The sequence below is a fragment of the Octopus sinensis genome, linkage group LG17 (genome assembly GCF_006345805.1).
Source record: "Octopus sinensis linkage group LG17, ASM634580v1, whole genome shotgun sequence".
NCBI lineage: Eukaryota > Metazoa > Mollusca > Cephalopoda > Octopoda > Octopodidae > Octopus > Octopus sinensis.
In genome coordinates, this window is record NC_043013.1 from 4,870,043 (window position 1) to 4,893,523 (window position 23,481).

General features: G+C 37.4%; 1 protein-coding gene across 1 annotated transcript; it reads left to right on the forward strand.

The window, feature by feature from the left end:
* The first annotated feature begins 7 nt into the window (after nucleotides 1-7).
* On the forward strand, nucleotides 8-22,683 carry LOC115221078 (acetyl-coenzyme A transporter 1). Its single transcript, XM_029791292.2, has 9 exons — nucleotides 8-319; nucleotides 4,892-5,502; nucleotides 6,214-6,368; nucleotides 12,083-12,264; nucleotides 13,483-13,667; nucleotides 17,985-18,105; nucleotides 19,731-19,839; nucleotides 20,588-20,691; nucleotides 22,431-22,683. The coding sequence occupies exons 2-9, from the start codon at nucleotides 4,958-4,960 to the stop codon at nucleotides 22,593-22,595; spliced, it is 1,566 nt and encodes a 521-aa protein (XP_029647152.1). The 5' UTR covers nucleotides 8-319; nucleotides 4,892-4,957; the 3' UTR covers nucleotides 22,596-22,683.
* The last annotated feature ends 798 nt before the right edge of the window (nucleotides 22,684-23,481 follow it).

The window sequence follows — 23,481 nt, forward strand, 5'->3', positions numbered from 1 at the left end:
TAAGGAAAATATCCCCAATTTTTACCTTTAATAATTTTTAAATAAATCATACCTTATATTTCGCGAAATGAATATATTATTGATAAATCTGATCTAAAAACGAGAATCATAGGCAATTTTCGTAATTTTTTCCGACCGCATAAGTAAAGTTTCCCAAGTAAAGGTGGGATCAATTTATTGCGAACAGTTGATTCATAACAACATTGCTGAAAGTTTTCTCTATTTATCAAAACAATGCTACTTAAAAACATTTAAAAAGAACGTGTTTTGTAACACTGAAACACTAGTTTCTGAAGTAACTACTGGATTCATTACGAAGGTAAGTTGCTTTACTATTTTAAAGATATTCATTTTTTGCCAGATTTTATTTAATCAAACAGCTTCACACACGCTTTTTATAAAACGTGACAAAGTGAAAATTAAAGTCTTCATTTTTTTTCTTTTCACAACTGAAACCTCCTCCGCCAAGTGCGCCGGCGGAATTTAGGGGCGATAAACTTCGGAAATGGTGTTTGAGAAATGTATATAGAAATTCTGGAAATTTTTCTTCGTCGTAAATCCATAAATTCGTCGACGCGGAACCATTTCATATCGCCCGATGATCCAGTGACATAACTTCAACCGTCTTTTGAATCGGGACCAGTAGGCCTCTGTGGTTTGCCGCAAGCGCCGGTTTCAGGGTCAGCGAAGGTCTGTGAATGGTTTACGTAACTTTTTATGAGAATGGTTTACCGTTCGGCGAATATAGCCAAGTTGCTGGCCAACTTCTACAGCTGGCCCATTTATCTGTATGAATTACAGTATCAGGCGACACATTTTGGATAATATAAAGACCGTCACCCAGGAACAAAAAAAAATTTTTTAAACAGTCATAGGCGCAGGAGTGGCTGTGTGGTAAGTAGCTTGCTAACCAACCACATGGTTCCGGGTTCAGTCCCACAACGTGGCAAGTGTCTTCTGCTATAGCCCCGGGCCGACCAATGCCTTGTGAGTGGATTTGGTAGGCGGAAACTGAAAGAAGCCTGTCGTATATATATATATATATGTGTGTGTGTCTGTGTTTGTCCCCCTAGAATTGCTTGACAACCGATGCTGGTGTGTTTACGTCCCCGTAACTTAGCGGTTCGGCAAAAAGAGACCGATAGAATAAGTACTGGGCTTACAAAGAATAAGTTCCGGGGTCGATTTGCTCGACTAAAGGCGGTGCTCCAGCATGGCCGCAGTCAAATGACTGAAACAAGTAAAAGAGTAAGAGTCTGGGCGGTACAAACAAGTGTGTGGAAAACGAAAATGAAAAAAAAAGTGCGCTGACGACCCTGGGGGTGGGGAGGAGAATTTCGGAGAATTCACAAGATCCGATTTTCCGTCATAACTTCGGGTAAAATGAATATATATTGATTTTTTTTACGGAATCCCACGTTTTTGATTATGGAGGATCCGATTCTGAAAAAAAAATTTCAAAATTTCAGTCCCCCGCCTCCCGTTCCCCCCTTCACTTTTCACTATTTCCGGGATTTTTTTTTTTTTGCGAAATACGTAGAAAAATACGAAGATTACGATTCTCAAAAAAAATTTGTTTGTAAAATTTCGAATATATATAGGCGTAGGAGTGGCTGTGCGGAAAGTTGTCTGCTTACCAGCCACATGGTTCCGGGTTCAGTCCCACTGCGTGGCACCTTGGGCAAGTGTCTTCTACTATAGCATAGAGCCGACCAAAACCTTGTGAGTGGATTTGGTAGACGGAAACTGAAAAAAACGTGTCTGTGTTTGCCCCTCCCCAACATCGCTTGATAACCGATGCTGGTGTGTTTACGTCCCCGTCACCTAGCGGTTCGGCAAAAGAGACCGATAGAATAAGTACTAGGCTTACAAAGAATTAGTTTTGGGGTTGATTTGTTCGACTAAAGGCTGTGCTCCAGCATGACCACAGTCAAAGTGACTGAAGCAAGTAAAAGAGTATACCCGCAGGCTATCCACATGCTAGAAATAACAGCCAAATCTCGCAAAACTGCGATAACATAATGCAAGTTTTTTACACTGTTCTCCATTGACACTGGTGCTACTCTAAACCACAGGAAGTTTAGGTTCAGATTTTATACAGGGTATCTAAGATTTCCCATAGTTTTGGGGTGATTTTTTAAAAAGTTGAAATTCTGTCCTGTACACTGATTTATATGGTACAATAAAACATCACTGATTTATTTTGTTACGTGTAACAAATGGTTGATTTTGCAATGTTTTCAGACCTAGCAAAATCCAAAACTTCAAACCACAGGGACTTCAGTTTTGGTATATTTGTAATAGGTATAGAGATAAATAAAGTATGGGATTTTGGGACATGACACCATTTCAATAAAATTTTAGTGGATTATTAAAAATTACCATAAATGACAGGGTTTGGATCAGGAAGGCCTACATAATTTGGATTTTCTCCATTTTGATGGAGATTTTTCCTTTTCCTTTTTTTTTTTTTTTTGCATCACTGTCTTGGAAAGGATGAGGGTAAACTTTTTATGAAAAATGTTTTTGAAAATTTTTTCACTACACCATTCCACTCCCATTCACTCTGGATTGATTTTTGCCAATTTTGTTTGCTCCACACATTTAAAAACCAAGGGAGAAACCTTTTCTGTAAAAAAATGCAAACAGAATGTGAAAACTAATTCCTTGCTTTAAATGTTAAAAGCCTAAATTAAAGGCATTAACACAGTAAACTCATTAGGAGAGTGAAAAAAACACCCCAAATGAATATGTAAACGCTGACACAAATTATCCTGACTGTATTCAAAATCGGACAATAAAACATCACATCTGACTTCAGTAGTCCACAAAATTATATTCATTGCACAATATAATTTTTATTGGGAAAATTTGACCAATGTTTCTCAAAGAAAGTCGAAATACACTTGTACAAGAATATCAGCTTAGTTTGCCCAGTGGCTCTCCACATGTTAAAACTGTGAGACGGAATAAAAAACATTCTTCTCAATACGATACCATGCTAAGTTTGGGCTCTAGAAGACTTGTTAAACTCAGTTTTAGTTTGTTTTTTTTGTTTTTTGTAGAAATATATGTTAACTTAGTACTTAGTTCATTTCTTAAAATTCTGGCTCAAACTTGGAATCTGAAGCCATGGATTTGTGTTCCATTTGACCTCTCACTGCACTCGAATACATCAGTTTGGCATACAGGATCAGTACACCACCCTCTTTGGTCACTTTGCACTTTTTCACCATATCCATAGCCAGTTATCAATGAAATCATGAAAACATTTTTTTTTGTTATGGTATAAAAATCTTGAGAAGTTTTAAATGTCATCAAAACTGACATTTAAAACTGGTTAGATTGAAAATGAAGGAAGAATTAGTCCATCAGTTGCGACGACAAGGGTCCCAGCTGATACGATCAATGGAACAGCCTGCTCGTGAAATTAACGTACAAGTGGCTGAGCACTCAACAGACACGTGTACCCTTAATGTAGTTCTCGGGGAGATTCAGCATGACATAGAGTGTGACAGGGCTGGCCCTTTCAATTACAGGTACTACTCATTTTTGTCAGCAGAGTGGACGGGAACAACGTGAAATAAAGTGTCTTGCTCAAGGACACAAGGTGCTGCCAGGAATTGAACTCACAACCTTACGATCATGAGCCGAATGCCCCTAACCACTAAGCCACGTGCCTTCAGATTGAAAATAGAGCAAGTTCAAGTTTAATCATTTTTTAATTGTATTTGAATTACAATTTTTGTTTTCACTTTTGTAGTTGCATTTACTTTAAATGATAAATGATAAGAAAACTATGTTTTCAAAGTTATGCCAAGCCCCATACATGGATCTGCATTCGATGAAGTAAAATCTATCCTTCAAAATGGTTACAATACCAGAAATATTGAAAAATAGACATTTGAGCTTGCGAGAAACTTTGATGTGATAGAGCAAAATTGATTTGATTTTTGAAATCAGCATCCCAAAATTACTAAGAAACATGTCTCCAACACTGGACAACAAAAATTATATTCGTTAGTGTAATTTTTCATGCTGTTGTTTAAAGTACAACTTTTGATATGTAATTTATCAATGTATCTTATACATGGTGCATTAAGAAACTAACTAGAAAGTACCAAAAATAGCAGGTGAAACAGTAGGTTATTGTAATGCATGAACTGTTAAAGAGCTAACTAGAAATACAGTTATTATAAAACCACTGGTCGATGATCAATATTAATTTCATTTTATCAAGGGCAGTGGATTGGCAGAATCCTTAGAGTGTCAGATAAAATGCCTTACACTATTTGTTCCAGCCGTTTATGTTCTGAGTTCAAATCCTGCTAAAATTAACTTTGTCTCTCTCTCTTCTCTCTCTCTCTCTCTCTCCTCTCTCTCCCTCTCTCCTCTCTCTCTCTCTCTTCTCTCTCTCTCCTCTCTCTCTCTCTCTCTCCTCTCCTCTCTCTCTCTCTCTCTCTCTCTCTCTCCTCTCTCTCTCTCTCTCTCTCTCTCTCTCTCTCTCTGTTATTGTTAAAATATAGTACTCGTCAAATACTGTGATTAAGGTAATCAACTTGTTGCCTTCACTAAATTGCTGGTTTTATGACTAAACTAGAAACAATTATTTTCTCTTTTCAAATAAGCTGCGACCTCATTTGCTGCCTTCCCTTGATAAATAAAATTATTTAATTGTAAATTATAAATTTTCCACTTATTTCATTTTCATTTCATGATAATTATCACTAAATGAAAATGAAATACTTGGAAAATTTATAATTCAGTAAATTTATTAAAATTGAATGCAATAGTATTGATCATCATCTTTTGCATAATTTTAACCACATTTTAAATTATAAAATAATTATCATTAAACACTTAATTCTTGATTTTCTTCTATTCTTTTCAGATCTGCCAATATCTTAACACAAGAAGTTTATCTGATGTTATTAAAGAATTTTCAGAAAGATCAGCAATGTCAATCCGAGAAAAAAGGCATCAGAGGTCATTGGACATTTCAACAGAAGAATTTAACCAAAAGAATAATAGATATAAAATGGTTTCCCAAGACCCACTTACTCAGAAAAACTCAAAACATTCCAGCTGGAGAAAAGATATCAATAGTATTTTGATTCTATTTTTCCTTTATATTCTTCAAGGTGTTCCTTTAGGATTAGCAGGTAGCATACCAATGTTACTTCAGACTCGCCAAGCTAGTTACCGAGATCAAGCCTTGTTCAGTTTTGTTTATTGGCCGTTTAGTTTAAAACTGCTTTGGGCACCCATTGTTGATTCTATTTTCATTTCATCACTGGGCAGGCGTAAATCTTGGCTGGTTCCTTCTCAGTATCTCATTAGTATTTTTATGATCTTTCTCTCCTACCATATAACAGACTATCTCGGTGACAAAAGCACACCTCCAAGTATATATTTTTTGACTTTTTGCTTCTTCATTCTTAACTTTTTGGCTGCAACACAAGATATTGCTGTGGATGGCTGGGCACTGACTATGCTATCTAAGTAAGTTTCATTTCCTTTTATATTCAAATTGTTTTGTTTTCTTCACATTTTGTTTTTATGCAGATAAATATTTATACACATAGGCGCAAGAGTGGCTGTGCGGTAAGTAACTTGCTTACCAACCACATAGTTCCGGGTTCAGTCTCACTGCGTGGCATCTTGGGCAAATGTCTTCTGCTATAGCCTCGGGCCGACCAAAGCCTTGTGAGTGGATTTGGTAGATGGAAACTGAAAGAAGCCTGTCGTATATATGTATGTGTGCGTATATGTTTGTGTGTCTGTGTTTGTCCCTCGAGCATTGCTTGACAACCGATGCTGGTGTGTTTACATCCCCGTCACTTAGCAGTTCGGCAAAAGAGACTGATAGAATAAGTACTGGGCTTACAAAAAATAAGTCCCGGGGTCGATTTGCTCGACTAAAGGCGGTGCTCCAGCATGGCCACAGTCAAATGACTGAAACAAGTAAAAGAGTAAAGAGTATTCCCAAGACTCATTTTTCTTTTCAGTTTGTTGTTTTTAATTTTATTAAGTAGAACAGAGTTTTACTTTTAAATGATATACAGTTAGACAACTAAATTAGCAGTTTCCTGCATGTGGTTTATGAACTGTAACTCCTGCATCCTTGCCTATGCAATGCTAATATTTATATCTTAATGTTTTACAATGCTAATATTAACTGATAATTCTTCTCATTAATTTTTCACTGTCTAGGGACAATGTTGGCTGGGCAAGTACTTGTAATTCGGTTGGACAAACAGCTGGATATTTTCTTGGAAATGTATTATTTCTAGCTTTAGAATCTCCAACGTTTTGCAATAAATACCTTCGTTCTGTTCCTTCATCAGAAGGAATTATTACTTTGGCAGGTGAGTCCATATTTTTTATTTTACAATTTTTTATAACAATGTTTTGTTATTCATTGCATTATTGGAAGGTTATCTTCAGTATAGTAATTCAATAATTATAATATCACATTTGTAAACCACATTTTCAGCTAAACATTGATCAGAAAGCAGACAAAATGTTTTGTCTAAACAATTGCATCCAATAGTAATTCGAGAGAATACTCTGTAATTGCTTCCTCTTCATGTCTGTCCATCAAAAGATTAAAGCTCAGCTCTCATTTATGTATACAACTGCTATTTGTTGTTATAAACTTTTTCTCCATAGTACTTATTTATAACTTGACGAATTGAGCTATTAGGAGTTGAGTACTTTTGCATTAAACATGACTCTACATTGTAAATAGAATATCAACTGACACCCTGTTGATTCAACAAGTAATTTAGTTCTTTTTTTCCCGTTTCAATCATATTTAGAAAAGCATAAAATCTCACATATAGTTTCATAATATAATTGAGCACTATGGCTGTTCCAGTGGCATACGACAAACATTATTTATGTATCTACTTATATAAAATACACAATTAATTAATTAATTTAAAAGTAATGTGTTAAAGCCTATCATCAAATATAAATGCAAATGAGACAGAAACAAAAATAACTGAGGGGAAAAACATCTGAGAGGGAAAAAATATATAAATATACACGCTTGATGCATGCAAATATGTATAGATATATATACACAAATACATGCCAGCAAATATATATGTATATAACTACATACATGCATGCATATAAATATATGTGCATATATATATATATTTATATGTATATATATACTCTTTTACTTGTTTCAGTCATTTGACTGCAGCCATGCTGGAGCACCGCCTCTAGTCGAGCAAATCGACCCCGGGACTTATTCTTTGTAAGCCCAGTACTTATTCTATCGGTCTCTTTTTGTCGAACCGCTAAGTGACGGGGATGTAAACACACCAGCATCGGTTGTCAAGCAATGCTAGGGGGACAAACACAGACACACAAATATATACATATATACGACAGGCTTCTTTCAGTTTCCGTCTACCAAATCCACTCACAAGGCATTGGTCGGCCCGGGGCTATAGCAGAAGACACTTGCCCAAGATGCCACGCAGTGGGACTGAACCCGGAACCATGTGGTTGGTTAGCAAGCTACTTACCACACAGCCACTCCTGCGCCTATATGCATATATATCTTGTGCATATATGTGTGTGTGTGTGCGTGTGCATATATATATGCAGGATGGGCCAAAGTTAGTGCCCCAAATTTATGTGTCTGTTAGTTCTGTAGGTTCTTGATGCATGCTGTTATTATTTCTATATGTCAGTGATTCTTCGACGTATTGAATTTTGTGAGAGAATACTGGCAGAAACCAGGGATTCCAGATTTTTTGATCAACTCATTTTCTCTGATGAAGCGACCTTCCACGTTTCTTGTCACGTCAACCGCCATAACTGCTTCTATTATTCAGAAAATGACCCTGAACTGGTTTGGGAAAAGCACGTCAATTCACCTCCTCTTGAGCTATTACAGCGATATTGTCTTCAGGAATCTGTGCATTCCATATTCAGTGAGAATGGTGATTGTTAGCTGGCGTCGTATGAAAACATCATCTGGCCATATTTTCGATACCATCATTCTAATCATTCCAAAATCTTTGTGCAAAATGGAGCACCTCCTCATTATGACAAACGTGTAAGAAACTTCCTCGATCAGCACCTACGAAATTGTTGGATTTTCAAAAGCTCAAGTTGTGGCACTAATTTTGCCCCCCCCCCTCTCTCTCTCTTTCGGAGAGGCACAAGCACCTACACGCACATATACACACACAGCAGTAACTTCCGCCTGCCAAATTCAATCACAAAGCTTCGGTCAGCTCGGGGCTATAGCAGAAGACACCTACCCAAAGTGCCACGCAGTGGGACTGAACCCGAAACCATGTAGCTAGGAAGCAAGCTCCCTAACCACACAGCCATGTGTATATATTTAAAGGACATACTATATGTCTTCAATTGCTACTAATAGTTTCACCATCATTTAACATCTGTTGTCCATGCTGGCATGGGTTGGACGGTTTGACTGGGCTGAAAGGCTGCACCAGACTCCAATCTGATTTGACATGGCATTCTACAGCTGGATGCCCTTCCTAATGCCAACCACTCCAAGAGTGTAGTGGGTGCAATGACCAAAGGTCTTGGTCATTGCCTCTGTGAGGTCCAATACTCAAAAAGAACTCAGCCACTTTGCCTCTGTAAGGCCCAATGCTTGAAAGGTGTTCTTTACATGCCACCAGCATGGGTACCAGTTAACACAATTATGATTCCACTTGGCTTGATGGGTCTACTCAAGCACAGCACATTGCCAAAGGTCTCGGTCACTAGTCATTGCCTCTGTGAGCCTCAAAGTTCAAAGATCATGCTTCACCACCTCATCCCATGTCTTCCTGGGTCTACCTCTACCACAGGTTCCCTCTACAGTTAGAGATCAGCACTTCTTTACACAGCTGTCCTCGACCATACACATCACATGACCATACCAGCACAATCGTCTCTCTTGCACACCACATCTGATGTCTCTTACGCCTAGCGAAGCATACTGGCTTCATTTCTTTCAACCCTACACATGTCCTTGGCTGTCACAGCCCATGTTTCACTGCCATGCAGCATAGCTCTTCGCACACAGATCAAACAATCTGCCTTTCACTCTGAGAGAGAGGCCCTTTGTTGCAGTAGGGGTAGGAGCAAAGTCTACTTCTGTATCTACTGTTTATGTACGGTTTAGCAACCCTAATATGTCCCAACTGAGATCAAATTTAACATTTTCATCCTTGAGCTCTCAAATCCTCATGGCTAGAGACATCTTGCCAGCCCTATGTCTTAATTTAAAAGTTGAATAGTGGTTGCATAAGCACCCCTTGAGATTTACGGAGCAGCCGATATAAGTATAAGTATTGGTCTCCATTATAATATCACATTTATAAACCACATTTTCTGCTAAACATTGATCAGAAAGCAGACAAGATGTTTTGTCTAAACAACTGCACCCAATGTTTTCTAATCCTTGAAATTTACTGCTACATGTACATGATCCAATGTTATTATTCAGTAATAGCTCAAGCTTCCTAGAGTTACTGGTGTTCTCATGGTTTATCTTACTATGATCATTACTATTATGATTAAAATTAGTTGCCGAGTTCTGGGTCAGAGACTGTTGGTACTGGGCATTGACATAAGAGATTTGGCTTTCGGATAGTGATACTAGAGGGTTGAGGGTGGGTGGTATAATGGAAAGATTACCAGCACAGGTGTTAGAGTTCTGGTAGGATGAATGGAACTATTCTAAACTATTCTAAACAGGTGCCTGTAGATTGTGTGTGTGTGTGTCTGTATACACTGCCACTTACACTTATTCAATGACAGGACTTGAGGATAAAGCAGATCTTGCACCAACAGGTCTACCTGGCAGAGTTTGAAGAAAGCCATGAGTGTTGTGTCTTTTGGTTGCTCAATCAGTCGAGCAGCAATGGAAGCGGTGAAGTATACACGCTGGCCGATTTCAAGGTGCACTGCAAGCTGCTGGATTGGTGGATGCCTTTGATGCAGTGGAAACCCGAAAATGCACCAGAAAGCTTCGTTACTACTTATGTACCTGCCTACTTGGTATTGCGTTATTTCATCTCAGACACTGTCTGGTTGTAGGCCAAGCACAGCAGCTTCAGAGCCTTGGTTTGGCCTGCAACCAGATGGACTTTACAGAATTGCAGAGCTCAACATTTATGTGAGCATCGAATGCCTTCGACAGGAATAGGCAGTAAGGCACTATCCATCTGTTGTCTACTTCATACGGACCAACATGCGCTGTGAATCCACCATCCTCTGGTTTCCTTCATCTGTACAGAGGGTACCCATCGTGCCCGGATTGTGTTTCGTGGAGGAATTGTTTTGGGTATTTCTTGCTGCAAACTGACCCTGTCATGCAAGGCAACCGAAGGTTGAAACCTTGTCTGCAGGGACCATGGATCATGTTAGCCTTCACTGTCTCAAAGAGAGTCCTGTCGATAGACAGGTCAGGGAACTTGGCTGAGATCAAATTGTCAATTGCATCGGATGCAATCCGTGTGGACAACCAAATTAGGATATGAGCATGAAGAAGACCCCTTTTCAAACACAGACACACACATACATATATATATATATATATATATATATATATATATATACATACATGTATACGACAGGTTTCTTTCAGTTTCCATCTACCAAATCCACTCACAAGGCATTGGTCGGCCCAGGGCTATAGCAGAAGACACTTGCCCAAGATGCCATGCAGTGGGACTGAACCCGGAACCATGTGGTTGGTAAGCAAGCTACTTACCACACAGCCACTCCATATATGTATATATGCACATGGGTTTAAGTATATAAGTATGCAGGCCTATATAATAGTGCATATACACACATATATGTATATGTGTGTGTGTATCTATATACACCTCTTTCTTTCTCTCTCTGATTCTTCAGCCTCCACCATCACATCAGCCAGTACAATAAACACCTCCAACTATTTTCAGAAACTTGACCATTATATCTTATTATTCTTCCCTCCCTTTTTGAGGTTTACTACTCACTTTAATGACCCCAACCCCGTACCATTTTCTGTACCCATCCCTCCACCTTAGTGCCTTTCAAACATATCACCCCCACCTCCCACTCCTCACACATATTCCTTCCTTACATTCTTATCTCTTCTTATCCCTCCCCTACACCTTTCCCATTCCCTTCATTATATCATGACCACCATCTAACACTGTTTTCATTCTCTCATTTTCTTTCCTTCTTTCTTTCCTCACCTGTTCCTTTTGACCGTTCCCCTCTTTTTTTACATACATATCTATTCTCTTCTCTCTATCCACTTAATACTACCTCTACATTCTCACAATTTCATTCACACCACAAGACCCCTTTGAATGAACAGCACTTTTAATTTGTGATAACAAAATATGAACTCCTATTGGAATTTACATATCATGGACAAGAAGCATTTCTACCCATCACTTTCTTTGGATAATGGAACTGTAACATCCTACATATATTTTTATTTTTACTTATTCTCTTATTTCCCTCTATACTTCTTATTTCCATCCTTTTCCAAAACAACACCTTTATATTGAACTCTAATATTTCCCTCTATTTAATCATTTCACATTGTGTCTGATGAAGGGGTATCCCTAATATCCCAGAAACAGCTGTAAGACTAACTTTCTCTTTATAAACGTCCTGAAAATTCCACACAGCCTTGGCTTTGTTGTCACATTTTATTTAACACATACATATATATACATATATAAAGGAAAGATAGTGTTTGGGTGCGAATACAGCTTTAATCATCATTTAATGTCTGTTGTCTATGCTGGCATGGGTTGGAATGTGTGACCAGGTTTGGCAAATTGGAGTGCTGCACCAGGCTCCAGTCCGATTTAGCATGATTTCTATGGCTAGATGCCCTTCCTAACACTAACCACTATGTGCTGGGTGCCTTTACATGGCACCACATGGCTGCTTTTACATAGCTTTCTGACTGGATATTTTATGAAAGACTTCAATGTACAGTATTGAATATAATTTAAGTAAAATGTTTAATTTATTTAATCTATTCTTTGAAAATCTTTAAACCTTCAAACTTGTTTTTGTTTTTTAGGATTTCTTTTCATTTGTGGTATTATATTTTGGGTGACCACTTCTTTGATACTTGTGTTTAAAAGAGAGAAACCTGAGACTGATTCAATGAATCTTGGCATCGTTGCTACTTACAAAGTGCTGATAAAAGTAATTCAGTTGCCAGCCGTCTTTTCACTTAGCTTAATATTCCTTACTTCAAAGGTAAATAATACTTTTCTTCATTCTTCTATTTACCATTGATATTCTATGCTGGCACATATCCTTTTCTGACTTGTAAAGACCTTCAGTGGCACCTGGCATCCATGTATCTGACTTCCACTTCTTACAATCAGTTCTGAGTACTTTTTCATCCTACAGGTAGGGACCATTTGTAAATACATGTACCTATCAGTTTTGATCCCTTTCCTTTATACAACAGATGTTTTTAATTCCCAGCTACTTTCTTACCTCAGGTTCTCTCAATAGTGTCAATGTTTGAAATTGGCGTAAACAGTACGGCAAACTTAAAACTCTGCCTAGTAATAAACAAACAAAAATAAAAACATACAATCAATATTATCCATGTCATTACATTTTTTTCAGTCAGGAATATCCATATCATTATGTATGTCAGTGGTGTTCCATTGCGATATGTAGAAACTCCAAGCAATGTAAAACATGGCCCAAACTGTGCTTACCAGCATGAATGTCAGACTTCAAAAAGTAGTCAACCATTTAATGGTTTTAGTAAATTTATGCAGAAAAAGTAAGCATTATACCGTCCAGCATAAATGAAAGTCAGCTTTATATTTAAGCCATTATTTTTTCTGTAAAAACCGTTTTTGACGTTAAATGAGTAAACTTCTGCTACAAACTTTCACGTTTTGTACTTCTTTTTGCAATAAAAAAGATTTCAAAGAAATTCTGGAAACAATCTACTCATATAGTTTACACATCCCCTAAAGTTTATTTATATTTTTGCGATAATAAGTGCGTAAATTACATGGGTTTTTACGGTCAAATCAAATCACAATCATGATAAGCACTATTCATTCATGCATGGGTCACTGCCAGAGCCGCCTAGGTGGCTCCCCATGCCAGTGGCACGTAAAAAGCACCATCTGAACATGGCTGATGCCAGTGCCGTCTGACTGGCTCCCATGCCAGTGGCACGTAAAAAGCATCCACTACACTCTCGGAGTGGTTGGCATTGGGAAGGGCATCCAGCTGTAGAAACATTGCCAGATCAAATTGAAACCAGGTGCAAGCCTCCTGGGTTGCCAGTCTCCAGTCAAACCATCCAACTCATGCCAGCATGGAAAATGGATGTTAATTGATGATGATGATGATATACATACATACATATATATATATATATATTATATATATATATATAATGGCTATTTTCACCTGTAATTCTTCCTTAACATTCTCTTTCAGATCGGTTTTGCTGCTTGTGATTCTTTGACAGGATTGAAGCTGATTGAAGCAGGTATTCCAAAAGAACAGCTAGCATTATTTGCCATTCCTCTCATACCAATCCAGATAATTCTTCCACTTTTAATCAGCCGCTATACAAATGGTCCTAGACCTATGGATATTTACTTGAAAGCTTTTCCATGCAGGTAATCTCTTTAAAGATTATAAATTATGTGCCCTATTTTGTTGCAATAACATTTTATTGAGACTTATGAATGGAGGAATTGCATTGTAAAGTTGGCAACTAAAATCCATATCTTTGGTCTTTTGCTTTTCTATTTGCATTTCTTGGCATAAAAAATGTATTGGGTTGGCCAAAAAGTCCGTTCGGTTTTTTTTTAGTATCAACTGTCCGGTCTTCTTTAGTCACTGTTCCGATATTCTTTTTCTTTAGAAACTGTGTTCGGTATAACGACCAAGGTTACATCAGTGTGTAACAAGCCTCAAAGTAGAGAGATTGCAACTTGTTTGATTGCATTTGAGCCTAGACATGGAAGACCGGGCGGAGCACTATCGGCATCTTATGCTTTTTTACTTCAGAAAAGGAAAGAAAGCAATAGAAACTTGCCAAAAGTTATGCAATGTGTATGGAGAGAATGCTGTTTCAGAACAGGTGTGCCAGAAATGGTTTGCTCGATTTCAATCAGGAAATTTTTCAGTAAGAGATGCACCTCGCTCTGGCCGGTGAAAAGAAATTGACATCGACCAACTGAGAGCTGTAGTCAAACAAGACTGCAGTCTTACGACCAGACAAATCGCAGATATTCTTAACATATCCGAAACAAGTGTGGAAAATGAATTGCATAAACTTGGTTACATTTCTAAACTTGATGTTTGGGTTCCCCATAAATTGACAGAAGCAAATCTTGTCCAGAGGGTTTCCATTTGCAATTCATTATTGAAAAGGGAAAACAGCGAACCCTTTTTGAGAAGAATTGTTATTGGAGATGAAAAGTGGGTAGTTTACAATAATGTGAAATGAAGAAGATCATGGAAAAAAGCAGGGGATTCTCCAAAACGAACACCCAAAGCAGGTCTTCACCCAAAGAAAGTTCTGTTATCATTATGGTGGGATTGGAAGGGTGTTATCCTTTTTGAACTTCTTCCTTTGAATAAAACCATCAATTCAGAGGTTTATTGTGAACAACTGGATAAATTAAACACGGCCAGAACTGGTGAATGGTAAAGGCGTTGTTTTCCACCATGACAACGCAAGGCCACACACTGCTTTGATTACTCGGCAGAAGTTGCTGCAGCTTGAGTGGGAAGTTTTGCCTCACCCTCCATACTCTCCAGATCTCGCCCCATCAGATTTCCATCTGTTTCGGTCACTGCAAAATTCATTGAATGGAAAAAATTTTAATTCTGATGAAGACGTGAAAACTTTCTTGGAAACTTTTTTTGCTAATAAAGAACCTAAATTCTTCGAACAGGGGATTAAGGATCTATCCAACAGGTGGCGAAAGGTTATAGAAGCAAATGGTAACTATTGTATTGATTAAATACATTTTTCACAATTGTTTACTTTGTTTTGATTTTCACCTAAAAAAAAACGAATGGACTTTTTGGCCAACCCAATACAAGTGATTTCATGGACATTTCATTTTCCATTAAGAACACGGACTCTGATATTAACAGAATGAATTACTTGATACAGATTGTAAACTCAGTCTTTTCTCTTGCCATTCATCCTGTTGTGCTTTATCTAAACATAAAATGTTTTCCATGTATACTAAAATTATTATCATAAAACAGTAAAAGAAAGTCATATTACAATATGGAATAGTTTCAAATTTAATGGCAATGTATTATCAGAGTAACAATAATCGGGAGATTAAAAGACTGGTCTTATGTCCACACAGTCACAAGTTCAAACATAAATACTTCATTGTGTTATACCTCTGAGCAAAGGACATGTTTTTGCTTGTTTCAGTTAATGTGATTGATAATTGATAAACCTTCTATTAAGAGTGATTATTAAGAGGATAAACAATCACCTGTAATAATTATTGTAAGCAAAACTACCTTAGTCATTCTAGTGTAGAAAATAAGCTAAAATTTTATTACTGAAATATCTGACTTTTTGGCCAACCCAATACAAGTAATTTCATGGACATTTCATTTTCTATCAAAATCAAATTCGATGACTGGCATCCGTGCTAGTGGGGTGCAAAGAGCACCATACGAGGGTGACCGTTGACAGAGCAGCTAACCAGCTTCCGTGCCAGTGACACATAAAAGGGCACCATTTGAGTGTGATCATTACCAGCGTCACCTTACTGGTACTTGTGCCCATGCTTGTAGGGTGCCGAGAGCACCATCCGAGCGTGATCGTTGCCGGAGCAGCCAACTGGCTTCCATGCCAGTGGCACATAAAAGGGCACCATTCCATGTTAGTTATGATGTTAATAGTAAGCAGTAACTACATCTTAATGTTCTCCTTCAATTACTTTGGCTTGTGCTTGCTTATTTATCTTCCATTATTCAAATCAACATTTACAGCCAAAATGAAAATTGCTGTAACATAAGTATGGCTTCAACAACAAACAGCAAATTAGAATTGCTCTCCCTTGCTCTACCTCACTCTGTCTGCCTTCTAATCTTTACATAAGTTCAGATCTTGTGTTTTAAACATCTTGTTTTCAGATTGGAGCTGTAGTAATATTTATGTGTGTTGTTAACGCCCATTTATATTTTAGAATAGATTAGCATTCAGTTGCATGTGTTAGAGCACTCTCATTGTGAATTTTAATTTTTCTTATGTTTAGGTTGTCTTTTAGCTAAGATATTTTACTACACTCGCGGAGTGGTTGGCGTTAGGAAGGGCATCCAGCCGTAGAAACACTGCCAGATCTGACTGGGCCTGACGAAGCCTTCCAGCTTCACAGACCCCAGTTGACCCGTCCAACCCATGCTAGCATGGAAAACAGACGCTAAACGATGATGATGATGATGATGATGATTTTACCTCTGATTATTATGTATGTGGAATACTAATTTAAATTACTAGTATTTGTGATATGGAAATTGTGGACCTATATATGGGCAACAACAAGAACATGATCAGAAGCATAACTGGAATGGTGTACCTAGGGGTAAAATTCAAACATACCTAACCAATAAAATAGAAAAAGAAATAAGAAAATGTGTTCCACCCAGCCAAATCAATAGAAAAAGCAATTAGTAGATTTAAAAAAAAACAAGTCATCACATCTGCTTTATTACACTCAAGTCACTAAATTTAATCAAATGACCATCCACACACATATATAAAATCTAATGTACCCACCACCTAATTCAAGTTCATATGATACAAAAAAAATTTCTTTTACATAGGCTCAATATCTTTCTTCTTGACTTCCCAAAGATTATCTGTTCTTCCCCACTCTCTTTCTCTCTGCTACTGCTCTCAAGTCAGGTTCGCATCTGACTCTTCTATGAAGAATATATGCCTAAACTTTCTACTAATTAAGACAGTCTTGCTTAGAGACTTAATTTTATTTGTATTGTTTCCTGCCCTTTATTTGCACATATTCAGCTGATGCAGGGCCAAAAATATTTGTTGTTTTAAACAATATTTACCATCTAAACTTTGTTCTCACTAGAATTCATCACTACATATCTAAAGCACTTACTTCCAAAACAGAAACCAATTTCAGTACGTCTGACTTGCTCTACTGAAACCTTTTAGATACTACCTTCCTCAAACATGCACCAAGATCCCACACAAGATTACAATGAGCAACAAGCAACATTGCATGAAGGCAATACAAAACCAGTTCTGAACTTCGTGACAATCCACTTCCAATAACAGCCGTATCACAAATATGAAAATTAAGTTTTATTTGCCTCTATTGGAAAAAGTGGAGGCACAATGGCCCAGTGGTTAGGGCAGCGGACTCGCAGTCATAGGATCGCGGTTTCGATTCCCAGACCGGGCGTTGTGAGTGTTTATTGAGCGAAAACACCTAAAGCTCCACAAGGCTCCGGCAGGGGATGGTGGTGATCCCTGCTGTACTCTTTCACCACAACTTTCTCTCACTCTTACTTCCTGTTTCTGTTGTACCTGTATTTCAAAGGGCCGGCCTTGTCACTCCCTGTGTCACGCTGAATATCCCCGAGAACTACGTTAAGGGTGCACGTGTCTGTGGAGTGCTCAGCTACTTACACGTTAATTTCATGAGCAGGCTGTTCCGTTGATCGGATCAACCGGAACCCTCATCGTCATAACCGACGGAGTGCTTCCATCCATTGGAAAAATAAACGTTAATGTAGTACATTAGTTGTTGCTCTGAAAATCTACTTTGTCAAAAGTTTGGAAGGAAGATCTATGTTTACATCGATGCAAAACACGAGGATAAAGTTGAAAAATTTACTTTAAAATATGGAACCATGCTTACTGGAAGTCTCTTGTTGGATGTGTCCAAATTTGCTCACATATTTTTTTTTATTTTTCCTAACAGGCTTCTCATGTCAATACCATATGCAGGTCTTGTTTATATGGCAAATCATGTTCAGACAGAACCCGGAGTTTTCCCCGCATACTTTTACTTGATTACCATAACCTTTTATGCCTTACATCAGGTACGTTTTGTAGAAAATTTTTTAATTAATTTTAATGATAGTTTTATGACTTTCACAGATGTTATTTAGATTTATTTAATTCATTTACATGATTTACTCACAAATACAGTTTCCTAATTCATAAATGTATATATGCGCACAGGTATGCATATATACATATGTATATATGGATTGTATGTGTATACATGTATGTGTGACAGGTACAAGTATGGTTATGTAGATATGTAATTGATATTGTTGCTATGTTGTCTTCAGTTCTAGCTTACTGCATGACACTTTAGTCAAGTGCCTTATATATAAATAAACACATACGCACACATATGTGGGCAGACGGGTGCAAAAGAAGGGGGAGAAAATAGTACTCAAATACCAAAGGTAGAGAAAATAGTATTGTATTTTATTGAAGCTAAAAAGACTTCAAGAACTGTAACTCAGAGTTTCACAGAATGTTATGGAATATTTGTAGATCATCAGTTCATCTTCCTTTCTTTTTTTCTTTTCTCTCTCTAACTAAGCCTCTAAAAATTCACCACACACATACACATACTTACACACACACATACATACACATATAGATTCAAAATAACCAAGAACATCTCAACCTCTCCCAAAACATCCTCTTCCCATAATCCAAGAAAACAAATTCAACTCCGGATTTTTGTCAATTAACTCACATAATGTCTCATTTGGGACACCACAGTCTGTGACTCTTTTGCTCCTTCCCACATCCTGATGGCTGTGATTAATGGGAGACTCACTGCTTCTAAAGCTGAATGAAACAAAACCTTGAAGTATTGAGACCTGTGGCATTTAAGATATTTGGAGGGACTGGGACACTAACAGCAAAGTTCTTGTCATTGTTGGCAGTTCACTTCATCCAGGTGTCAGGTGATGCCCGTGAGGGTGCTTGGTTCTTTTCAATGCCTTAGCTTTACCATCGCTCATGGTAATGTCATGAGCATGCTAGCTTGCTTCAGTAGGTTCTGTTGAACTTTGTGGTGTGTGACCAATTGAAGTACTTGATGCTATATTGATGAGTTTCTCCTTTCTCCCTTTCTTTGTTTTTTTTTTCTTTGGAAATTGTAATTAAGACACCCGTACCGGTGACACGTAACAAGCACCGTCCAAACGTGGCAGATACTAGCGCCACCTGACAGGCGTCCGTGTCGGTGACACAGAAAAGCACCAACCGATCGTGGCCGTTTGCCAGCCTGCTCTGGCACCTGTGCCAGTGGCACGTAAAAAGCACCCACTACACTTATGGAGTGGTTGGCATTAGGAAGGGCATCCAGGTGTAGAAACACTGCCAGATCAGACTGGAGCCTGGTGCAGCCTCCATGGGTTACCAGACCCTGGTCGAACCGTCCAACCCATGCTAGCATGGAAAACGGACATTAAATGGTGATGATGATGATGATGTTATTCTTTTGTTAAATATATTCCTCTTCATATTTTGAATAAAAAATACTGTATAAAATGTATGAATTTTCTACATTAATGTTATTTATTGAACATTTTTCATACTTTCATAAGGATGTTCCTCCTTTTGTCTTTCCTTTGTATGCCAATATTATTCATTGTTTCCCTGAATACTATTATTAACATTAGAATATATTTTTATTCAGGTAACACTGTATTGTATGTTTGTGTCTGGAATGGCTATGTCAGCCAAAGTGAGTGATCCTGCGATTGGTGGTTCTTACATGACTTTGTTAAATACTGTTAATAACTTGGGTAAGTGTTTTGCTAATTACAGTATAACTCTTGTAAACTCAGTTGAATCAGTAATTTGATGGAATTAAGGGATAAGATGATGGTATGGAATTAAGGGATAAGATGATGGTAAATGTTTTGTTGTAATTGAAATTAACCAAAGTACAAGAGTAACCAACATACCATCTTTTCTTTATTTCGTTATGCTACTAGTATTCAAATTATAAAATATCAGTGCTATACTGAGTTGAGGTTCGGTTGCTATGATTACCTTTACCTACCTATATTATACTAAATACAAATTTTTATGTTGTAGAATAAATATTTTTGTGTATGTTAGTTTTCTTAAATGTTTTGTTATATTTAATATGTTTCTTTTCCTGTTATTTAAATATAAAGTTAAATAAAATAAATACTTAATAAAATAAAATAACGAAGATGTACTTGCATAGCAAGTGACTTGATCTGAGATCGTGTGCTGGAACGAAAACAATTGCAGTGTGGAAGGTGTTTATAAGCCATTTCAGAAACACACAAAAACCGTTAGATTCACTTCAACATTTAAATTTAATTTGTCAAAATATTTTCATCGCTTTGAGACCGTGACCTGTTCGCTGACAAAGCTTCGTGCTGCATCTCTTGTTAAAATTAAATAAATCCTAAATATAAAGTATTGGAGTATATTTATTAAAAAATAGATATTGAAAAATAATTTGTAATAAAATATTGAAGTACTTCTGGCATGTTGTTTTTTAATTTTTCTGTTTAGGTGGCAATTGGCCAGCTACAATTTCTTTATGGTTAGTTGAGAGTCTGACAATCAAGGCTTGTTCTTCAGATAATAGTTCTTGTTCTGATGCAGTAAATGCTGAGGTAAGGAAGTTCTTTTAATTGTTTCTTAAATATTCTTAGATCTAATCATTGCTATCACCAATAAAAATGTCTGCATCTGTGACAAAGATTTTCAGTTATAGAAAAAAAATTATTTATTCTGATTCGTTAAGGCTAATGATGATTTTCATTTTCAAATACATAATTTTAGAGACAATAGAATATTAGTATCTATAAATGGAATTTTAACTCTATAGGTGCAGGTGTGGCTTGTAGTAAAAAGTTTGCTTCCCAATCACATTGCTCTGGGTTCCATTCCACTGTGTGACACCTGAGGCAAATGTTTTCCACATCCCCTGGCCAACCAAAACTTTGTGAATGGATTTAGTAGACGTCTCTCAGTATGTTACACTCTCTTTATGCTGACATTCTTTGAATCATAAGCATTCATTGGGCTGGTGTTTATCTCCAGATTCCATACTGTTTAAGAGATGAGAAATAAACCTCTACGTGTGTAGGATGTTTGTTTATTATAAGTTAGCTTTCCTGGGGAAGGAACTGAACTCTGCACCAGAAGCTAGAATATCCATCAATTCAGACTGATGAGAATTGTGTGTGAAGTTGGAACTTCTGTGTGTTAATGTTTGTTGAGTAAAGCAAATCAGGGATAATGTTCCAAAGAGTTACCGTTTTAAGGAGGCAGGATTTGGAAAACTCTTTACCGAATGTGAAGGAGGGGTACTGTGAAGAGACGACAAAAGAAAAATAAGGGGATGCATCAGCAGAATATAGAGAAAGAGAACATACAGCAAGCATAATCTGAGAGTGAAGATTTATCTTGGAGTGTATTGGTATATTCTCAGACATTGTATAGCTATGTGAGTGGGTTCATTAGTGCTTTGTAGATGTCTGCAACTGTTCACAGCTGAAAAATATTCAGACTTTGGAGAAAGATTTATCAGAGATTGCAAAACCTGATATTTGTGAAGTCTGAGATTTTACTTGTGCTGTTCAGGAATTGGGAAGAGACTGTATTTTGTTGTGACTAGGTTGTTATGTCTTTATTGGAGGAAATTTTCAAAATCAACTGAAATACTATGATTCATGTAACCAGATCTTGGCAGTTTTTTCTAAAACTGCCATGACCATTTAGAACCAGAACAAACATATTTTAAATATATTTGTTTAAATAAGATGTGTTTACCATCCGTTCATGGCCGTTGCCAGCCTCGCCTGGCCCCTGTGCCGGTGACACATAAAAAGCACCATCCGATCGTGGCCGTTTGCCTGACTTGTCTGGCACTTGTGCTGGTGGCATGTAAAAAGCACCCACTACACTCATGGGGTGGTTGGCGTTAGGAAGGGCATCCAGCCGTAGAAACATTGCCAGATCAAACTGGGCCTGGTGCAGCCTTCTGGCTTCCCAGACCCCAGTTGAACCGTCCAACCCATGCTAGCATGGAAAGCGGACGCTAAACGATGATGATGATGATTTCTTGACAGTTTTGATTCTTATTTAATCTACCGTTTATTAATAGTTCTAAATTATTTCCAGTTACAAAAAGAGTTCCTGTGAACACTAGCTGGCATGATATTGGTAGATTTGGACATTACTAAAAAAACCAGTTATATTTTTAATAAAACTAGTATAAATTATATTTTGAAATTTAAAACATACTTATATGCTTTTATATGTGAAATTAATAAATTTCTTTGTTGTTTGTATTCATTATATTGTATTATATATTAAATGATTTTTTTCCATCTTCTTATCTTTTTAGATTTGCACTGAAAAAGGTGGAACATGTTTAACTAAAATTGATGGATATTACATAGAAATTGCGTTTTGTTTAGTCGTTGGTTTCATCTGGTATTTTAACAGAAGGTCTACCATTAACCGATTACAGAACCTTAAAGCAGACCACTGGAAAGTGCCAAGACAATGACATTCTTGCAGCTGGCATAATATTTAGTGTTTATTATCAACAAATGTTAATAGTTCAAAAGAATAATAAACATTTTAATTTGAAAATATTTTTGAAGGCTGTAAATTCAATCTTTTTTTTCTTTCTTTCTTTCCTTTTCCATTTCCACAGGTCTTGTACTGTCGTGTTATTTTTAGATAATAGTGTAAATCCTAGGACTTACCTTGTTGCAAAATGCCTCTTTGGAACCTCTGAAGACAAATTTTTTAGCAGTGTGAGGACAGTTAATAACAACAGTGATCTCTCAGTGATGGGTGGTATTTGTGTACTACCAACCAAGAAGCCAAGCTTACTACTGACCCCTGACCCAACTTTTCATCTTTGACCTCCTCAAGCGATCAGGACTTAATTTGGTTGAAACTCATGCAAACCCAAATCATCAGCTCCTGAATATGTGTCTATGTTTGTACACATATCATCATCATCATCATCATCATCATCATCATCATCATCATCATCATCATCATCATCATCATTTAGCGTCCATTTTCCGTGCTGTCATGGGTTGGGCAGCTTGACAGGAACTGGCAAAGCCAGAGGCTGCACCAGGTTTCTACAGTTGGGTGCCCTTCCTAATGCCTATTTCTTTATTACCCACAAGGGGCTAAACTTAGAGGGGACAAACAAGGACAGACATAGGTATTAAGTCGATTACATCGACCCCAGTGCATAACTGGTACTTAATTTATCGACCCGGAAAGGATCAAAGGCAAAATCGACCTCGGCTGAATTTGAACTCACAACGTAACGGCAGACGAAATACGGATGCGCATTTCGCCCGGCATGCTATCGTTTCTGCCAGCCACTTTACAGAGTGAACTAGGTGCTTTTTATGTGGCATCAGCAC